The 20,031-nt window shown below is 44.2% G+C and overlaps 3 protein-coding genes across 7 annotated transcripts; all 3 read left to right on the top strand.

Annotated features, from left to right (window-relative positions):
* The first annotated feature begins 285 nt into the window (after positions 1-285).
* rcor3 (REST corepressor 3) lies at positions 286-7,448 on the top strand. 4 transcript variants are annotated; one of them, XM_077023347.1, is made up of 12 exons: positions 286-521; positions 670-726; positions 1,506-1,583; positions 1,674-1,726; positions 1,950-2,111; positions 2,829-2,953; positions 3,072-3,150; positions 3,258-3,476; positions 4,645-4,722; positions 5,075-5,132; positions 5,313-5,557; positions 5,685-7,448. In XM_077023347.1, exons 1-12 carry the CDS (start codon positions 398-400, stop codon positions 6,039-6,041), a joined length of 1,635 nt encoding a protein of 544 aa, XP_076879462.1. In that variant the 5' UTR covers positions 286-397; the 3' UTR covers positions 6,042-7,448. The 4 variants fall into 4 exon arrangements, with proteins under 4 accessions (XP_076879462.1, XP_076879460.1, XP_076879463.1 ...); XM_077023345.1 differs by having other exon boundaries at positions 3,231-3,476; XM_077023348.1 differs by having other exon boundaries at positions 3,231-3,476; positions 5,313-5,576; positions 5,685-6,013.
* A 295-nt stretch (positions 7,449-7,743) lies between these two features.
* Positions 7,744-14,722, top strand: traf5 (Tnf receptor-associated factor 5). The gene is made up of 11 exons (XM_077023342.1): positions 7,744-7,897; positions 8,465-8,708; positions 8,915-8,972; positions 9,067-9,168; positions 9,357-9,521; positions 9,605-9,682; positions 9,851-9,925; positions 10,836-10,928; positions 11,488-11,607; positions 13,600-13,771; positions 13,945-14,722. Exons 2-11 carry the CDS (start codon positions 8,485-8,487, stop codon positions 14,508-14,510), a joined length of 1,653 nt encoding a protein of 550 aa, XP_076879457.1. The 5' UTR covers positions 7,744-7,897; positions 8,465-8,484; the 3' UTR covers positions 14,511-14,722.
* A 450-nt stretch (positions 14,723-15,172) lies between these two features.
* Positions 15,173-20,030, top strand: LOC143527946 (creatine kinase M-type). 2 transcript variants are annotated; one of them, XM_077023343.1, is made up of 9 exons: positions 15,173-15,334; positions 15,594-15,621; positions 15,984-16,182; positions 17,477-17,637; positions 17,739-17,871; positions 18,095-18,251; positions 18,723-18,846; positions 18,965-19,154; positions 19,500-20,030. In XM_077023343.1, exons 1-9 carry the CDS (start codon positions 15,219-15,221, stop codon positions 19,658-19,660), a joined length of 1,269 nt encoding a protein of 422 aa, XP_076879458.1. In that variant the 5' UTR covers positions 15,173-15,218; the 3' UTR covers positions 19,661-20,030. The 2 variants fall into 2 exon arrangements, with proteins under 2 accessions (XP_076879458.1, XP_076879459.1); XM_077023344.1 differs by having other exon boundaries at positions 15,183-15,334; positions 15,594-15,640.
* The last annotated feature ends 1 nt before the right edge of the window (position 20,031 follows it).

Genomic DNA, 20,031 nt, shown 5'->3' with positions numbered 1-20,031 from the left:
TTATATTATGTCGTATTATTAATAACTGTTTTGAACACATGAAGAAGTCTGGCGCATGCAAGGGCCGCATTTTGACTCCGTTTAAACGCGAAATAATTCCTTCCGCTAAAGAAGTTAGTTCGTTAGTGAGGTTCATATAGTCTGTAGACCCAACAGAATTTAAATATTCATTAACTGAATTAACTTTGTAAAAAATACAATATAAAACACATAAGCTATTTATTACGACAATGTCAGTACTAAGGAAAGTGAATAATATTCCGGTGGAGGGATACTGGACAGGAGTGGTGCGGCACAGCTGCGCAGGGAGTTATTGCAGAGGGCAGACTACATAAATTGTGTATTGAATGCATATAATTTTAAATTTATTTTATTCAAAAATACACTTATTAATAAGATGCCTGGAATGATGGACAAGGGCTCGGAATATCTAGGGAAAGGTCGATCCAACGGGACAAAAAGCCCCTCAAACGCTTCGAATGGCCATTTTTCTGAGGAGAGCGGCAGCGACGACGACCACGGTATAGCCTCGAACAGCCGCCTCCGCCACTCTTAACGTTGGGTTTCGGTTATGGACATTAAAACATGTCCGTTGGATAAATAACACCCATTATTTCAGATAAATAACGTTTATTCTTTCAGATGGATAAATTACGCCTTTTCTTTCAGATGTTGGGATGCGTGTGGGGTCCGATTATCAGGCGAATATCCCCGACTACGACCCCGGTACGGTAGGCTCGCTTGTTGTCTCTGTGTCGCTGTGGAGATTTTCCGTTGCTTTCAAAACCAGCTCGCGCTCATACGGGCTCCGGCTCGCGCGCGCAGCTCGCACTCATACGGGCTCCGGCTCGCGCTCATACGGGCTCTGGCTCGCGCTCATCCAGGGCTCCTCTGCTCGGTGTAGGAGCCTGAGCGGAATGGGGGGTAGCCTCGGTACTCTCGCTAGCCGGAGGCGCTAACGGGCTAACGGGTTTAACGTTTGTCCAGCCAGACGGTATAATTATGTTGTTTAGTGGAGTGACCGTATCTCACGTGGAACACCGTGTCGTTTCAAATATACGAAATATGTACTAGAGAAACGGGAACGGAACCGAGACCGCACGCGCAGCTCCGTTAGCCGTCCGGTGCGGTACATTTAGCCAGCTAGCCTGGGCTGTTTAAACTGAAACCTTAGCGAGTCGCCTCGCGAAGCGTCAGATTTCGTGGCAGTAAATCGTCGACGTGTCATTGCGAGCCGGTAGATCGTTACCGGTGGGACGCGGAACCTCAGAACGTTTGATTACCGCAAACGTAACCGCGCGGGCGAGCGCGCGCGTCATGCGGGAGTTGGGCTCTTTAACGGCGGCGTGTTTCTCCGTTCTGAGCACCAAACATGCGCGCTGATGACTCCGGGTTTGGAAATGCACGTACACACGTTTAACGTAAACGTATAACCGTATTTAGTCAAACGTGTTGATGCACGCAGATTAAACATGTTTGATTTATGTTATTTCGGAATCGTGTAGGTTCTACGAAGTATGGTGACAAAGACAGTGGGGGCATGCTGGTGTGGTCCCCGTACCATACAATCGTGGACGCAAAGTGTAAGTACGAGCAAGCCTATTCTTATTTTCCAGTCATTTATTTAAATCAGTCAGTTTTGCATGCCATAAACACTTTACATTTCCCCCCAGTGGATGAATACATTGCCATTGCAAAAGAGAAGCATGGATATAACGTTGAGCAGGTGGGTGTGTTAGTTGCGCTTTTCAAAACTTTTAGTTGTACGTGCCATACCAAGCAGAAAATGTTAGTGATCTTTTCCATCGTTTCAGTGAAATGTTGCATTTCCCTGTGCTGCTTCTGCAGCTGTTTACGTGAAGCCCTCCTGAAGTAGTGCAGTGGGGCTACAGGCATGCAGCCCCTGGTCCTACGCCAGTGTGCGTGATCCTACTCTCTGTGCCCACCAGGCCCTTGGTATGCTCTTCTGGCACAGACACAACATCGAGAAGTCCCTGGCTGACCTGCCCAACTTCACACCTTTCCCAGATGAGTGGACCGTGGAGGATAAAGTGCTTTTTGAGCAGGCCTTCAGCTTCCATGGGAAAAGCTTCCACAGAATCCAGCAGATGGTGAGATTCCAGCAGAGGCCAAAATCACTATTTTCTGTCCCGTTTTCTAGGTTTGCATCGTGTTTGTAAAGGTTTTGTGTGTTGCACTTTTAATAGCATCCGTTGTTAAAATACTAAAGTTGTCCTGTCAGGTGTCCCAAGTTGCAGGTCTAGTGCTGAGACTATAGGGGTTTATGTGCATGTTTTTGTGCTGAGCAGTAGTGGGTGTTTTCAGCACACTTTGAGATGATTTTTCTGATTATACTATTGTCAACTTGTTTGTGTCACCAGTTTCATACAGCAAAATAGTCCTAATCAGGCAAAAATGGGCGGTTACATTCAGCTAGTGAGTGATGCGTTATGGTAACATGTTCTCTTACCAGTTAATAAGTGTGGTGGATGATCTGATCCGTGTAAATGGGTCAGACCTGCGTCTGAGTCCCGGGTGGGGTGGCTGCTTTCGTCACAGTGCCCTTTGTATCAGAGTTAAGTTGAACTACATCCTTCCTTCTCGCTGTTCACTGTTGTTGCCTTTCGCTGGTCAGTGTAGTAGTGTGGTCTTTGACCCCCAAGAGTTGGAAATTAAATGGATCGTGGATATCATGGTTTCCTTGTAAAAGCTACTTTAATGTAAACATGTTGCAGTGTCTCACGTCTGAGTGTGAGAAAGAGGGCAGTACTGGGACGTTCCTGCGGGGTTTCACAGAATGAACTGTAGACTGGAATCATTTATTACAGTTGCCAGACAAGTCCATATCGAGTCTTGTGAAGTACTACTACTCCTGGAAGAAGACGCGATCCAGAACGAGCTTGATGGACAGACAAGCGAGGAAGCTGGCAAGCCGCAGTAATCAGGATGAAAGGTGCCCTAAACCCTTAACCCTAACCACAGTAATCGGGATGAAAGGTGCCCTAACTAACCCTAACCCCTAACCCTAGATGACTGCTTTATATATGGTGACTTGTATTTTATTTTTGAAGTGATGAAGAAATGGAGGAAGCCAATCCCATAGAAGCGAACGACAGTGATTATGACCCTACCAAAGACACTAAAAAAGAGGTGAGTAGTTTGCAACGACCAAAAAAATTTAGATTTAGATGAATAGTCCTCACAGCAGCACTTGTGATTAATGACAGCAGTGTCCCCGTGACCCCGTGTGTCCCCAGAGCCACGGTGAGCCCCAGCCGCCCAGCACTAAAGTGGGTCTGGGCCGCAGGGACCACCAAACGCTGCAGCACAGACATCACTCCCAGCGCGCAAAGTGCCGGCCCCCCAAAGGCATGTACCTCACGCAGGAGGACGTGGTGGCTGTGTCCTGCAGCACCAGTGCAGCTAGTACTGTCCTTCGCCAGCTGGACCTGGAGCTGGTCTCCCTTAAAAGACAGGTGAGCACCCACCTGTAATCTGGGTCCTCTTATTTTAACTATTGACACTGCGATTTACATGATTGTCTAGAAAACCTAGCACCAAAATGTAACACCGTGCATGAAGTCATTTTTAATGTAAACAAAAACCCGACGTCTGATGATGATTATTATTATTATTATTATTATTTTATCATTCAGTTTCCAAGAGTGATGCTGGGACCCAAAAACACCGGACAGACTGACCATGTGTTTCCCAGAACCATAGTTAAAAAAATACTAACGTTTACAGACATTGTTGAGTAGTCATGAGAACAAATGCCCTAGACATGTTGTTCTAGGGCAGGGGTGCTCATTACGTCGATCGTGTCGGTCGATCGCGATCGTGTCCGTCGATCGCGAAGGAATGTGCGTAGATTGCGTCACATAAAATAGTAGTAGATGAATCGCACATCTGCACTGACGGTTGCATTTTAATTGACATTCCTCCATTGACATTTTGATTGGCCACACCCCCCGCTCAACAAATTACGTTCGCCACCTCACAACCCCCAGGTAGATCTTTCTGACTTGGTCATCTTATAAGTAGCTCGCAAGCTGAAAACTTGTGGGCACCCCTGTTCTAGGGTATACTCCCTTTAGTCCGTCTGAACAGTGGTGCAGAACAGTTAATAATAATAATAATAATAATAATAATAATAATCTTTATTTGTATAGCACCTTTCATACATACATGCAACTCAAAGTGCTTTACAGTATAAATAAAATAAACATTAAATGGAGATAAGACAAAAGGAAAATGTTAAAAGAAATTAAAGATAAAAATATTAAAATAACATAAAAAGTAAAAAAGGTTAAGTAAATAAGATAATAAGAAGTAAAGTAAATAAGATAAAACTATTAAGATAATTGGATTTAGAATAGACAACATAGTTGAGGATGCTTAGTCTCTCCTTCAGGGATAAAGTGTGTGTCTGTGTGTAGGAGGTGTGTGTAGTGCATGTTGGGGGTGGGGTTACTCTCTAAATTGTCCTGATTCTCTGGAGGCTTGATGTGCTTGACTGCTGAACCACCGTACTGTAGAGTGGTCAATGGACTTGGATCAGTTTGTGAAGTGTTCCCCAGAATGACTGTGCTGCTGATCCAGAATCAAATAATTAAACGTGGTGGTGGTGGTTTTCCCCATTAGGTTCAAAATGCGAAGCAGTTGAACAGTGGTCTTAAACAGAGGATCGAATCTGGAATCGATGATTACCGGCTGCCTGAGGTAAATCATTACAGTCAGTTTATCTGCAGAGTTCAGACCAAACTTGATTTATTACATTATTTTATAATCTAGGCTGTAATAGATTTGCAGCAGAACTGATGCAAATTCAGCTGTTTACAACATCAGGAGAACCAGCACGTAGAACACACAACACAGGAGAAAGTTCCTTTGTCTTGTAGTATTTCAGAATGCCAAAGTTTCCAACTACTTAAACGGCTGAAGTGTTTCAATACAAAGTTTATAGGCTTTGTCATTTTTGTTTTATAAATCAGCACTAAAAAATGTAACACCTTGTTCTCACAGGCAAAATAATGTTTTCTATGAATAATGTTTTCTATTCCCATTATTTCAGTGCAACCAAAAGGTTAATGCCCGCTGGACTACAGACGAGCAGCTCCTTGCTGTCCAGGGTATGTACAGGGTTGGGGGCGGGTCCAGGGTATGTACAGGGTTGGGGGCGGGTCCAGGGTATGTACATGGTTGGGGGCGTGACCAGGGCGTGTACATGGTTGGGGGCGGGACCACAGCGCTAGTGTAAGATCAGATCTGTGTTGTCGTACTAACTTCAGTTCCATGGTGTTGTCACGCAGGTGTACGCAAGTATGGAAAAGACTTCCAGGCCATCGCAGATGTGATTGGTAATAAGACAGTGGGGCAGGTTAAAAACTTCTTTGTGAACTACCGCCGGCGCTTCAACCTGGAGGAGGTGCTACAGGAGTGGGAGGCAGAGCAAGGAACTCGTGCCCCCAATGGGGACAGTGCCACCTCTGGTGAAGAGGGGAAGAACAACTCCAATACCCCTTCAGGAAAGAGCACAGATGAAGAGGAGGAAGAGGTAATGTACTGTACTCACGGTGAGAAATTCACACCGTTAATGGATACATGGTTATGGATACATGTTAATGTGTCAAGTGTGTTCTGTGTCTGTAAGACCAGTAATAAAACCCCCTGGTGTTCTGCAGGGCCAGGTCACCCCCGCACCAGGACCGTCTCCTGTTGCTGTATCGTCCTCGGGCATTTCCGCTCTGGGTGGCACCGCATCTTTGAACCAGCCTCCGCCTCTGCTCCGCCCCTCTCTGCCGGCCACGCCCGCCCTGCACAGACAGCCCCCTCCCCTCCAGCAGCAGGCCCGCTTCCTGCAGCCTAGGCCGTCTCTCAACCAGCCGCCCCCCCTCATCCGGCCCTCCAACCCCCTCCCCCCACGCCTCAACCCCCGCCCTGCCCCCGCTGCAGGGGCCACTCCCACCCCCACTCTGGGCCAGCAGCCGCCCACGCTGGTGGGCATCCAGCCCGAAAACCCCGCCTCCTCTCTGCACTGAGCATGTGCAGTGATCCCAGGTTGGGGGGAGCGGGGCTGTGGCCTGTTTGTGGTGTTTTTCTATTGATCACTGTTTTGTTAATTCAGTGTTTTAATATGTATTTGTGAAGATTAGCCTTTGACTGAGTTTAAAGTTTATATTTGGTTAGATTTTATTTATTCAGAAATACATTGTGTAACTGACTTGTTGATTTTCTGATTTGAAATGTTTTAATCATAACATTCTTATGACCTCATAAGTAGTGAAAGAGAACTTTGTTCTGCCGAGTGGTCTTACCGTCAGATGTTCGTAATAACAGATTACTGGTGTCCTCAGATGAACGGGTTTATTCAATCCTTTTCAGTAATGTGTTTGAACTCCACTGCAGAACGTTTGAGTCTCTTGTCTTGTATATAAGCATTATTTATTTTTATACTTGGTGCTAAGGACTACAGATAGAGTAATGCCTGTCGTCCGGATTTTCTTTCACCATGAAAGTGCTCTTAAGATCTAAGAGAAAATTGTTTTATTACAAACTGGAAACTTGGTATTGAGGCTCCCTTCCCCCAGTAGAGTTTACATTGAAGCGGTGTTTCATTTTGGATTTAGCTAATGAGTTTTAAAATCTGTTCACATTAATATTTTTTTGTCCTGTTTGTGTGTAATGCTTTAACATTCGTAATGATGAAGGCTGGCGGATGCTCAGTGAGCGAGAAGGTGTTGGAAGGTTTTCACGAGGGGAAACCGAGATGGCTAGGAACACTAAAATAGCTCTTTGTACATTTTGAAACCTCCAGCAAAAAATATTTATTTTATTCGTGTTAATATTTGGTAGACGTTTTTGAAACCATCCCCTATTGAAACCAGAGATGAAAGCTGTTAGTATGTGCCTGCGTCCTATGCTACACTGTTGGTGCCCTTTTATTACAAAATAATAATAATGTTCATACCATAGCTTGTGGCATTCAAGTATGTACCTTTTCTAGAGAGGTGGAGTTGTGTGATTCTGTGTCCTGTACAAAAGCCGGCAGAGCTCTGCAGACCTCGTCTGTGTTCTGCTGTAACTCTTCCACTTTGTCGTGGTTCGTTCTCTGAAGACGTTTGTGTTCTGCAGCTGAAACTGCATGAGATGATTATTCCTTCACTTCTTTTTTATTGTGTCTTTTCTCTCATGTATTGTGTTTTTTCAGTGCCTCTGTCTTAACGTTTTCCCTTACAAACCTTTAGGGTTTACATGTGTATCTGTGTAAATTGTATCCCTTATCACAAACTTTCCCTCTGTGAATGTCTAGATTATTTCTAGCACTTGCTCAGTAGAAAGCGACTCTTGCTGATTGGATTCGTTTTTCCTCTGTACCACTCGGTGGAGGAGGCTGACACCGGCCAGCCCTCACCGTTATAGGCATTAAAACAAGTACAACCAGCAAACATTTATTCCATGTGGTCCTTTGGTGTCCTTTTGAGTCTCTAGACCCGATGGGCGAGTTAGTGGCCAAACATCGGAGTTCACAGCCCAGAGTAATGTTTTATGATTAATTATGTCTCATATTTGTACGACCTCAGCAAATATAAATATAAAGTGTTTCACTACACGACAGGAGACATACTGTGTGGCAGAGGCAAGAGATGCACCTTCCAGACACAACTACAGCGGAGATCACCGTATTGATCATAGTCGAGCTCGCGCTGCGCGTTACTTCCTGTAACGCGCGTTCCGCTCATATTCAACTGGCCTCGCGCCACTACCGACGCGTTCGCGTGCGCTCGCGCTCCGCTCGCTGTGCAGGGATCAGTTCGGAGCTGTCACTTGGGTCGCGACACTGCTGCATCAACTAGACATCCACACGGATTAAATACCCAACTGCACCGACTCCGAGGTACGAACCCCCCCGTAAAACGAGAGTAAACGCACACTTCCTTTAGCCCGGAGTTATTGCGTGGTGGAGCGTGCAAAGCGAAACCAAATGTTCAACTGCTGGATAAAGTACTAAACGAGTGGTTTAGACGGAGATGGAGGACACCTGTTGTGCCGTGTTCGTGAGTAATGCATTGAAAGTGCTGAATTATGTACTCCGGGAAAGATGTTTAATACTCGGATATGTCTGGGTTGACTTGCTTACACTGGGGAATCCCCACGTTTAGTGCAGCAACACCGAACTGGTCACAAGCCACAAACTGGCCGAGAGCGTCCGGTGAGGGCGCATCTCCAACACCCCAGTAAAGCTGCTACAGTCGCACTAAAGGAAAAGGTTACGAAAAGATAATAATGACTCACATTAAAACATGACTCACAGCGCTTCATATTAGCCCACTCTTGTTCTACAGCGCGACCTGGACCTCTTTCAGATACTCACTCATAATTAAGCCAGATACTGACCGATGCTTGTGTGGAGTGGCACTTCTGAATCTGACGACTGTGTCCATCTCTGTGTCCGTCTGTGCAGTTGGAGTGTGTGTGAGTGGTATGGCAGCAGAAGAACACACTCATCCGGACCACGGCTCGTCCCAGCAGCGCTGTGACCCTGTGAAGGGCTGGGAGCTGGAGGCCGTGCTAGCTGGACGCTCGATGAGCTTCGTGGCCGAACTGAAGCAGCAGTTCGTGTGTCCAGCGTGCAGTGGCGTGGTCCTGAACCCCCACCAGACGGGCTGCGGCCACATCTTCTGTGCCTCGTGTACAAGGAGGTTCATGTAAGGACAGAAATGAGCAACGAATAAAAGAAGAATAAAGAGCTTGAACATCACCACTGCTTAAATACATCAATGTTTAGTACTTCAAAAATTTTACATTGTCTAGCATGTTGTTTGTGGGTGCATATATCAAACCTTTCAAAAATATTCATGCATTTATTTATCCTTTAAAAAATATTCATGCATTTATTTATATGTATTTTTAGTGAAAGTGGTGATACTTCTAAATGCCCATTAGATGGCACTTTGATCAAGTCAGAGGAGGCAAGTAAAAAATAAACCTGTTACATAACTGAGAATTCTGAGATGCTTTCAGATGCAACATTTGACATGTTCTGAAAAGTTCTGTTGCTTTCAGGTTTTTCAAGACAACTGCTGTAAACGGGAACTACTGAATTTAGAAGTGTACTGTCTCAACTCTCCAGCATGTGCACAAACAGTGACCCTGTGTCATTTACTAGTAAGAACAAAACAGAAACAGCACAGTGTGCTTGAGCTTTGTAGCTGTGTATGATGAAAATGACCAAGCACCAAATGAGTCCAGCTCAAACGTTTCCACTAAGGGATAGCTACCCAAAATAACCCACACGTCTTTCTCATCTGTCTATCTCTATCAGGTTAACCTGAAGGCTTGTCTGTCTCTCTCAGGTTCATCTGAAAGCTTGTCCCTATGAACTACTGCCATGTTCCAACCCAGGCTGTACTGACATCCTGTTACGCAAAGACTCAATGGACCATCAGAGAAGCATCTGCGCCTTCCGAACCGAGCCCTGTCGCTGCTGCCAGGACCCGTACCCCCTGAGCCAGCTGCCTGTGAGGATCATCTGTGTTTTAACATCATTAGTGAGATTAGCTCATACAGAAATTAACCAGCACTGTGATATGAACCTTTACAGGACCATGAAAAGACCTCATGCCCAGAAGCTGAAATACACTGTCCAAATAATTGCCATCAGATGGTAAAAAGACATAAGGTGAAAATGTTAAACTATATTCTCACCAATTCTGACTTCAATTTGTTTCACAATCAGTTTCATGTTTAAAATGTAAAAGATATTACATGTTCATTATTGGTGTGTTCCTGCTAATCTCTTGTGTCTAATAAGCAACAGTGATCTAGTAATGTTGATTCTCTTCTGCAGCTTAAAGACCACATGGACGTGTGTCCAGAGGTGGAAACAGACTGCATTTACAAGACATACGGCTGTACCATTAGAGTAAGGGCACTTCCGTAATCTTACACAGAGTAAGGATACTACCATAATATTACTCAGAATAAGGGCACTACTGTAATCTTACTCAAGAGTAAGCATACTATCATCCGTAATCTTACTCAGAGTAAGGATACTATCGTAATCTTACTCAGAGTAAGGGCACTACCATAATCTTATAATAATAATAATAATAATAATAATAATAATAATAATAATAATAATAATAATAAATTTTATTTATAAAGCGCCTTTCATGAGACCCAAGGACACTGTACAATAAAACATTAATAATAATAATAATAATAATAATAATAAAAACTTACTCCAGAGTATGGGTACTACAGCAATCTTACTCAGAGTAAGGGCACTGGTAATTCTAGAAGTAAGGGCACTAGGGTAATATTACTAGAAGTAAATGCACTAAGGTAATCTTATACTCCCTGGCTGATTGATCAATTACATTTCACATGAAACTACACACGGTAGAACATGATCAGTAAACTCATTTGCAGCAAACACTGCATGCACAGCCATAGTTCAACTTTCATGAACAGTTTCTGGTCATGCACTGAATTTTTGTGGGTACAATCTATTCGCTCTGAATGCTATAGTGTCTACCCTTGCATTGCCCAAGTCAGTTTAATGATCATGGCAATTTCATTTAGTATTTACTATAAATCCTCATTAAACCACTGATTTAAACCACTCATCTCTGTATTGTTGGGTTCTCAATCAGAAAATGGACATCTGAACTCTTCTCATCTTCTACAGATTTTATCCAGCAATTTATACATTTTCCAGTCTCATTTTTATTAACGGTGCCCTTATCACACACACAAAAAAATCCTCAAAGCCCAAAGCTTTTGTAACAGGATCACTCCTCCACTTAATGAACCTCTCTTCTCTCCATTAGGATAAGAGAGCCAAAGTTCAGGTCCACGAGTACTCTGAACTCAGCAGCCATGTGCTCCTCGTACTGGAGAACAATAGCAAACTAGTGAAACAGGTATGAATGACCACAGATCCATTTCAGTCTCTTGAACTCAGTGACATAACCGTGAGGCTGTGATCGTGATGTTTTTGCCCTTCTGGTTGGTTGAGAAGCTCTTCGTTTTTTTGTGTTGAATTCTGATTAAAACACTTATGAAACACTTGTCAATTTGATCAAAATGTCAAACAGAGTATTTCAGCTACATTACCTTCTAACCAAAAAATTATGCATTTAGCATAGAGACCCTATCAACATTTGGATTATTTTCATAGTTAACCGTAATGTTATCTCTAACCAAAAAGAGGGTATTGTCACACAAATGTTGACTCAAAATGTACAAGAAATGTTGATTATTGTTTAAATGACTCCCAGTCATAATAATACAATAACGTGGCCAGAAGAAAATATTATTAAACATGGCGATGTCTGTTAAAGTAGAGCCCCAGATGTCCACCCCATAACAGATGGAGAGAGCTGGTCCTGTAACGCCATTGCTGGCTGATTCTTGAAAGCACGGGGTTGAGTAAGACAGTCTGTCTGTCTGTCTGTCTGTCCACCTGTCTGCCTGTCTCAGGTGGAGCAGCTGCAGCAAGATGTTTCTGTGCAGCAGGTGGAGCTGAAGGAGAGGAGTTTGCAGGTCTCCACCCTTAACAGAGAGGTGTCCAGGTGTGACACCACACTTTCTACAATACAGGTAAGAACAGCATGGAGAAAATGTAATCTACACATATTCTGCATTTCTTAATATATCATATTTTGCATTTGTATGTAGCATACGCTCTTATCCAGAGCAAAAGGTTATAATTGTGATCAGGGTTGGGTATTCAAACAGCCTGTATCAGGATGTAATCTACACATTACTGGACCCATTGCTACAACCTGTCCCTTTGTGTCAGCCATGCATTTGTAGATCTTCATAGATCTTTCTCTTCTATCTTCGAAGAATCAATTTATTCTAGTGGTGGGCCGTTAAATAATTAAATTTAACTAGCTTGCAGACCGTTTTTATCTGTATATATATATTCTGTATATATATATTCTGTATATATATATATATATATATATATATATATATATATATATATATATATATATATATATATATATATCAGCATGGGCTTGGTATGATGCCAAAACACGCTATACCAACTGCAGGGTTGCCAACTCTCACGCATTGAGCGTGAGACACACGCATTTGACCGTTTTCACATGCTCTCACGCCACACTTCCGATATCTCAAAAAATATCTAAAAAAATCTAGTTTATTTACCTCTGATCCACATCTATGATTCAATGAGTTACTAGTTCGCTCTGGCGCCAACCACTGGCACCGTTATAAACCCCACTGAACAAGTGAAGTAGCCAGACAGGATCAACATCTCAACATCTCTAGCAGAACACTCTACTGCTGGAGTCCCCAGGCTCCACGCCGTCACCTACAGGAGGCTAACTAAAAGCTTGAGTAAATCTTAGTACGTCTTTAGTCTGGAATTAAAATGTGTGTGTCTGTTTCAGATTAAAGCCTGAATGCTTTTCCATTACTTTAAAGGGGAAGGAAAAGGCTCCACCCACAGCTGTAACCTTTAACCTTACTCATTTTAGGGACTAGGAGAACCCTGCCTGTAGAGAGAGCAGTGGGTGCGTTCTAGTATACAGTGGGTTCACTCAGATACTGCGGGACCAAAACATTCAGCGCTTTACATGTCGTCAAGAGAAATTTAAGGTCAATTTGAAATGTACAGAAAGAACAGACCAATGTGATTCAACAATCTAGCTTTGGTTATGACTCTTGGTTATGCTGGTTATGTTGGTTTGATTATGACTCTTGGTTATGCTGGTTTGGTTATGTTGGTTTGATTATGACTCTTGGTTATGCTGGTTTGGTTATGTTCTGTACAAGTTGGAGTCTATTTAGTGACTTTTTAGAGCATCCAATTCGGAGACAACTGAAATAAAACCATATTGAATTGATAAAAGTATGGACCAGTTTCTCTGCATCTGATGAAAATGTTTAGAAATATTATGTAAATGGAAAAAGGCAGTTTTAGGAACAGTACGAGTGTCCAACAAAAGATCATAAAAAATGCTTTTTTTTAGTTTTGGTTGTTACTGAAAAGCCATCAAGATTTAGTACATTAGATGAATTCCCCATAATAGTATCATCCCCATGACAATGGTAGCTAATAGTATGCTTACAAAACACTGTAAGCTAACGGTAGCAAATGTAATGATAACTATAGCAATCATGGCTTTTGTGGATAATGAGTGCAATATGGGACCCAGTATTGACCCTTGTGGGATGCCATATTTTACCTTTGAGAACCCAGAGCAATCATTATGTATGAGGACAAATTGTTAATGGTTAGTCAGATAAGATGTGAACCAGGATGCTCATCCTCCAACACCAGTGTTCCCAGCCGATCCACTAAGATGTTGTGGCCGATGGTGTGAAACGACAAGAAAAGATATGTATCCTTTATCAGACATTAAGAGATCATTACATTAGTTAGCACAGTTTCAGTGCTATGGTGAAAATCCAGACTGCAATAGTTTGCAAGAAAAGTGCATAATTGTGATGAGACTGCTGCTGTTTCGAAAGCCCTGATGTCGTAACTGTTAAGTGAAATGGAAGAGTCTAAAGCACAAGGTGAAGCCTAGACTGTTGAGACGTATGTTTGTGTTGTAGAGGTCAGTGGAGGAACAGAGAGAACATGTCTCCAGCGTCAAGCAGGACCTGCAGGGCCTGCGGGGGGTTCTGGAGGCGGAACTGGCTAAAGAAGACCTCACAGCTCTTCGGGTTTCGCTGGACTCTCTCAGACAGCAGGTGGCAATGACACAAAGCCTGAGAGATCACCTGGGTGAGGACAGGACGTAAAGTACATGTGTCTTGAAGCAACATACAGTATCATTGTTAACATGCTTTCCAGATTTGCACTGGAATGAGCGTCTGGACATGTCAAAGCCCAAATGTTATTAAAAACTAGATGAAATTGACAATTTAATGTGTGTGTGTGTGTGTGTGACCCTGCAGGCGTGTTGGGACAGACGTGTCAGCGTCACGCTCGTCTGCTCGACATCCACGTGGAACAGCTGCAGTGTACCGAGCAGCGCTTCCGTCAGCTGGAGTCCACCTCGTACGACGGCAAGCTCATTTGGAAAGTGCACGACTACCACCGTAAGAAGGAAGCAGGCACGCCCCTCAACTCGCCGCCATTCTACACCAGCCGCAGTGGCTACAAGCTAAGTGTTCGGGTGTATCTAGGCGGCGAGGGCATGGCTCAGGGCACGCATCTGTCCCTCTACGTGATGGTGATGAGGGGGGACTTTGACTCACTGCTGCCGTGGCCATTCCATCAGAACGTCACGCTCACCGTGCTGGACCAGAGCGGCTGCCGAAACCATATCAACCACAGCTTCACCCCCGACGCTGCCAACGAGAGGTTCCGCAGGCCCACGTCCGACGCCAACCCGGCCCTGGGCTTCCCACGCTTCATCTCCCACCACGACCTGGAGGCTCCCCGGAATGCTGTTTATGTGAGAGATGACACGCTGTTCATTAAGGTTAAGGTGGACACCACAGGACTGGACGACGTGTAGAGATGTGTAGAGCCTTCTGGGCAGCTGGAACATGGACATGAACATTATACTTAACAAACCAAGAAATTACTGAAGTGAAGAAATTGCTGATGCCTCAAGGCAGGACACTGGAACTGTGTACATCTTCTAAGCAAGACTTGTATTTTTATACATGATGTTACAAAATGGCATTCTGTGTTTTGTTCAAATAAAAAAAAACTTGTGCTGGTTAACCTGTGCGAGGCTGTTCCCAGCACTCCTGTAACACTAGATCTTCAGAAGTGAGAAACCATAGCATTAGAAACCTGCGAGTCTTCACATCTGGTGCATACACACATCTGTGAGGTGACTCAAACATTCTGTTATACATATGCATGATGCAAATGGAACAGTGGAATGAATCACACACACACAGGTAAATATGAGCTGTAACCTACAGTTTCTAAATGTGACTTTGCCATTTCCTCCAAGACCTCCGAACTGATTCAAGACTGTTGCAGCCAGAAATGTATACAAAGCAAACTGCCCTTCCACAACAATGCTAACTGCACATACCCCCAGCACACAAATAAAACATGACGTGGCTGTCAAAAATAGACTCATTATTACAGCCCAACAACATGACACCAATGTGAACTCTGCCAGGCTTTGTACAAAGGAGGTGGAGTGTGGGTGCATAGACCCCCAGACTATTGTTAGCTCTCCTCTCCAGCATAAAGACCAGCTGTCATGAGCTACAGTGCTTCACTCCTCTCTGTGCAAAGTCTACTCCACATACGTACACGAGAATCAGACACCACAGCTAACGAGGATGTGGAAGAGAAAGGACGCGTGGGTAATCAGGCGTAAGTGTCTCCTGCATGTCTCCGTTGTTATGCTTGGCATTGAAGTTCTTGGTACACAAGCTGCATGCAACCGTAAATGCCTTTGAATGAACGTGGACATAGTCCACACTTTACCTTATGTTCATTCTTTCATTTGATGTATTATGGTGTGGAGTAGAGAGCCGAACTTTAAAAACCTGCCCAATTAAGGCATTTGAGGGCATTTAATTCCCTTAAATGTAGCATGGCAGCTGTCGCTAACGGTACACATCTCTTTTAGCTCCTGCAGACCACCCCATGGAGACAAGGTACAAGTCTTTGCTTGAGGTATTCCCCTCCACAAAAACACAGCAGACACTTTCACACCGTGAAATGAGGAAAGTCCCTTGCCGTGGTCTGCATCAGCAAACAAAAACAGGAAAAAGAAAAAAAAAATCACAGAGCAGGCTAGGCAGTGTTATCGTTGCAGTCATTATGATACTACATTAACTTCTGCCCCCTCTGCTATCTTACCGTTCTCGACACCTTTGAGGATGGAGTGGTTCACTAAATGGCAGGCTGGACGACCCTTTGTAATGGTAGTTAAAACAGCAAGAGGGCTGTAGTCCCTGAATCACACTGTGATGTGGTTTGATGTCTCAATCTTATCATGACACAATGTTTCTTGTAGAGCATGGTACCACCAGACCCAATGACCAGGCTAAGGCTCAAGAGGGGCTCACCCAAAGAAGAGTTCCCCAGTTTAGATGGGAATTACACCTGTATGGCACAAGTCCTAGACCTGCACATGTACACCCGCCAATTTAACCGTGCTACTGAGAGCGGGGTCATCTTCGATGACATCATTCGTCCAGGGCTAGAAGACCCAGGTGAGATGCTTCTGTCTGTTAAACTGAATTTTACTGACCTGCAGAGAATAATACTTGGTGACCTAGTCTTATCAAAATTATCAAAAGTTTAAATGAAAAACAGATTTTTTTTCAAATCATAGTAATAAAAACTAGCAGAGCAGCTTAAGGTTGTTTTTTATGTATAACTCTTGTTTGTTGCCCAGAAAGTGCATTGATTTATAATGTGTACCAACATGCAACTCTAGTGTCTCAAGGCATCAGAGAAAAAAGGCACACAATTCTGCCAAAGATAAAATGCTCCTCGTGTTATGGAGTGGATAACTCATAACACATCTATTACAGCTTCTCTCTGCTCACTCACTCTCTCTCACCTCTCTGCTCTCTCACTCTCACCTCTCTGCTCCCTCATTCTCATCTCTCTGCTCCCTCATTCTCATCTCTCTGCTCCCTCATTCTCACCTCTCTGCTCCTTCATTCTCACCTCTCTGCTCCCTCATTCTCATCTCTCTGCTCCCTCATTCTCACCTCTGCTCCCTCATTCTCACCTCTCTGCTCCTTCATTCTCACCTCTCTGCTCCCTCATTCTCATCTCTCTGCTCCCTCATTCTCACCTCTGCTCCCTCATTCTCACCTCTCTGCTCCTTCATTCTCACCTCTCTGCTCCCTCATTCTCATCTCTCTGCTCCCTCATTCTCATCTCTCTGCTCCCTCATTCTCACCTCTCTGCTCCTTCATTCTCACCTCTCTGCTCCCTCATTCTCATCTCTCTGCTCCCTCATTCTCACCTCTCTGCTCCCTCATTCTCATCTCTCTGCTCCCTCATTCTCACCTCTCTGCTCCTTCATTCTCACCTCTCTGCTCCCTCATTCTCATCTCTCTGCTCCCTCATTCTCATCTCTCTGCTCCCTCATTCTCACCTCTCTGCTCCCTCATTCTCATCTCTCTGCTCCCTCATTCTCACCTCTCTGCTCCCTCATTCTCATCTCTCTGCTCCCTCATTCTCACCTCTCTGCTCCCTCATTCTCACCTCTCTGCTCCCTCATTCTCATCTCTCTGCTCCCTCATTCTCATCTCTCTGCTCCCTCATTCTCACCTCTCTGCTCCCTCATTCTCATCTCTCTGCTCCCTCATTCTCACCTCTCTGCTCCCTCATTCTCACCTCTCTGATCCCTCATTCTCACCTTTCTGCTCTCACTCGAAACGTTCATGTCCTCCAACACAAGTGCTAATAAAACAACTGCAAAACTGCAGTATTCATGTTCCACATTCCTCCACGTCTTCTCCTTGAAGTGTGCGTTGTTGTGTGACACAGGAACACGTGCAGGGCCCTTGATGGTGGGTTGTTTAGCTGGAGATGCCCAATCCTACATTCTCTTCTGTGCCTTTTTTGAGCGCATTATTGAAGCCTATCACAGCTACAAAGTCGACCCTCAAATTATTCAACAGAGTGACTTCAATTATGACAACCTGAAGGTGAGTGTTAATTATTCAGATTTTCACATGTAGATTATCAGGATTTCCAAATGACTGCTGAATCACACAGTGTGTGTGTGTGTGTGTGTGTGTGTGTGTAGGGAGGGGATGACTTTGACCACACCTATGCAGTAAGTTGTGAGGTGAGTGCTGCCCGCTGTGTAGAGGACTACTGCTTCCCCACACATATTAGTAGAGGAGAACGGAGAGAGCTCCTCACACTGGCTAAAGAAGGTACTGCACTAAATGCACTCGCTTCACTACTCAGTACACTGAGCTGAAGGCCTGAAGTGTCCAGCTGTTATAATGACAGTCATATAGTTAATGATGGGATATAGTGCATGATGGGATACTGGATAAAAAGGTCTGTTTAACAGCATTCTCCTTTACATATGACAAAGATTCTTATTATTTGAACATAATTTGAATAATTAATCTGAAATTGCTCATTTACCAGCTCTGAATGAACTTGGTAAGGAGTTCCCAGGCAAACTTTACTCCATGGAGGAGCTCAATGAAGAGATGAAGGATAAAGGAATCGTTATGGACGCCCCATCTCCTTTGTTAATGAAGAGTGGTGTGAGCCGTGATTGGCCTGATGCAAGAGCCTTGTGGTAAAACTCACCAGATGCTCATGATATGGGATAAATCAGTCACACTGGAGGTCCCTGGTGCTGAGATTGGTGCTCACCTAAGTCTACAAGATCAAGCACTCAATAAATGACTCACTCGTTGACATGAGCTAATGACACTGCTTTAACCAATAGTAACAAAACACTACAGTGATGGATTCCCAGAAGTGAGGGTTAACCCACGCTATGGAAATATTCACTGCATATGGTCTATAATTGAAGAGCAATAGATAGATGAATAAATCTAAGGTCACTTCACTATAGAACACTGTAGTAAAACTGGGTGGTGCACAACATCTCTGGATGTGATGTATATAAGCCTTCTCTGTGAGGTCAAATGCTTTACTTAAGGTGTCCTTTAGCCAAGATGGTGTTAATAATCAATCTACATGTCCAGACACAGGTACAGATAACCAAGGTTTACAGGCAGTTTGACCTTGATTTGTCTTACAGGGTGAGTGAGGATGGAACTCTGGCCATTTGGTTCAACATGGAGGACCATCTGAGATTGGTGTCGTCCAGAAACGATGCCAATATCCAGGAGGCCTTTGCAGCTGTCTGCATCAACATCCTGAAGGTGCGACACTACCGAGCCATCGTCCAGCTGCACTGCGTGATTGTCTTTTTGTCTTGTACAGTGTGCGCGAATGGGCTCCAGAATGCCACTACACTCTTAGATTCATCATTTCCTCCAGGTGGAGGCACTCTATAAGAGGCTGAGGCACCCATTCGTATGGAAGCCTCACCTGGGCTGGCTGGTGAGCTCACCTGCGGAGCTGGGCACAGGTATGAAGGCCAGCATCACTGCCAGGCTCCAGCATGTGTACGCACATGGGCGCCGGGACAGCATCCTGGACAGACTGCGGCTACGCATGGAGATGGCAGGTATGGAACAGCCCTTCAACCTGATATGATACTACCATTAGACCATTAGAAAACACTGCCTTCAACCTGACATACTACCATTAGACCATTAGAAAACACTGCCTTCAACCTGACATACTACCATTAGACCATTAGTAAACACTGCCTTCAACCTGACATACTACCATTAGACCATTAGTAAACACTGCCTTCAACCTGACATACTACCATTAGACCATTAGTAAACACTGCCTTCAACCTGACATACTACCATTAGAAAACACTGCCTTCAACCTGACATACTACCATTAGAAAACACTGCCTTCAACCTGACATACTAAACTTGTGGAATGTCTCTATACATAGACCTGCCTGAGATGTATAAAATAAGCAACCTGCAGACTATTGGACTGACAGAAGTAGAGGTGACCCAGCTGGTGGTGGATGGGGTGAAGCTTCTGATCAGGATGGAGAAGAGGCTGGAGACGGGTGGATGCATCGACGACCTCGTTCCTGCACAGAAATGAGAGTGCCCAATCTGGAGGCTCATTACCAGGGTGACCTGTGAAACCCCTCCAGGCATCAAAAGTGCTGTTAATGCTACAAAACATAAACAAGCCTAACCCAGACTTCTTAACACTGTTAAATGCTTTTAAATGCTGGTGTGGATCATTGTTTGCACTGTGCGAGATGTTTATTTTTGTTTTTGGAACGTAGAAGAGACTCAGAACTGCTTCCGTGTTTCCTGTGCGCATGTCTGTAGGGTTCCAGCAAGATGTGTAGTAAATCACATGAAGGTGATTTGAAGGGTTCGGTGTTAGAGGTTAGGGGTTAAAGTAAAGAAAGACATCAGGCTGTGGCTCAAACATTTCTTTTCAAGTAAAGCTTTAATGTGCAC

This window comes from Brachyhypopomus gauderio, chromosome 12 (genome assembly GCF_052324685.1).
Source record: "Brachyhypopomus gauderio isolate BG-103 chromosome 12, BGAUD_0.2, whole genome shotgun sequence".
NCBI lineage: Eukaryota > Metazoa > Chordata > Actinopteri > Gymnotiformes > Hypopomidae > Brachyhypopomus > Brachyhypopomus gauderio.
The sequence above is the reverse complement of the archived record's forward strand: the minus strand, read 5'-3'. Positions and strand labels throughout refer to the sequence as shown.

Coding starts and splice junctions, on each gene's coding strand:
- LOC143527946 (XM_077023343.1), top strand. CDS start 15,219: ATGAGCTACAGTGCTTCACTCCTCTCTGTGCAAAGTCTACTCCACATA. Junction 15,622..15,983: donor GACCACCCCATGGAGACAAG/GTACAAGTCTTT, acceptor TGTTTCTTGTAG/AGCATGGTACCACCAGACCC. Junction 17,872..18,094: donor CCTCACACTGGCTAAAGAAG/GTACTGCACTAA, acceptor CTCATTTACCAG/CTCTGAATGAACTTGGTAAG.
- traf5 (XM_077023342.1), top strand. CDS start 8,485: ATGGCAGCAGAAGAACACACTCATCCGGACCACGGCTCGTCCCAGCAG. Junction 8,709..8,914: donor TCGTGTACAAGGAGGTTCAT/GTAAGGACAGAA, acceptor ATGTATTTTTAG/TGAAAGTGGTGATACTTCTA. Junction 9,683..9,850: donor AGATGGTAAAAAGACATAAG/GTGAAAATGTTA, acceptor TCTCTTCTGCAG/CTTAAAGACCACATGGACGT.
- rcor3 (XM_077023345.1), top strand. CDS start 398: ATGCCTGGAATGATGGACAAGGGCTCGGAATATCTAGGGAAAGGTCGA. Junction 2,954..3,071: donor CGCAGTAATCAGGATGAAAG/GTGCCCTAAACC, acceptor TTATTTTTGAAG/TGATGAAGAAATGGAGGAAG. Junction 5,133..5,312: donor GCAGCTCCTTGCTGTCCAGG/GTATGTACAGGG, acceptor GTTGTCACGCAG/GTGTACGCAAGTATGGAAAA.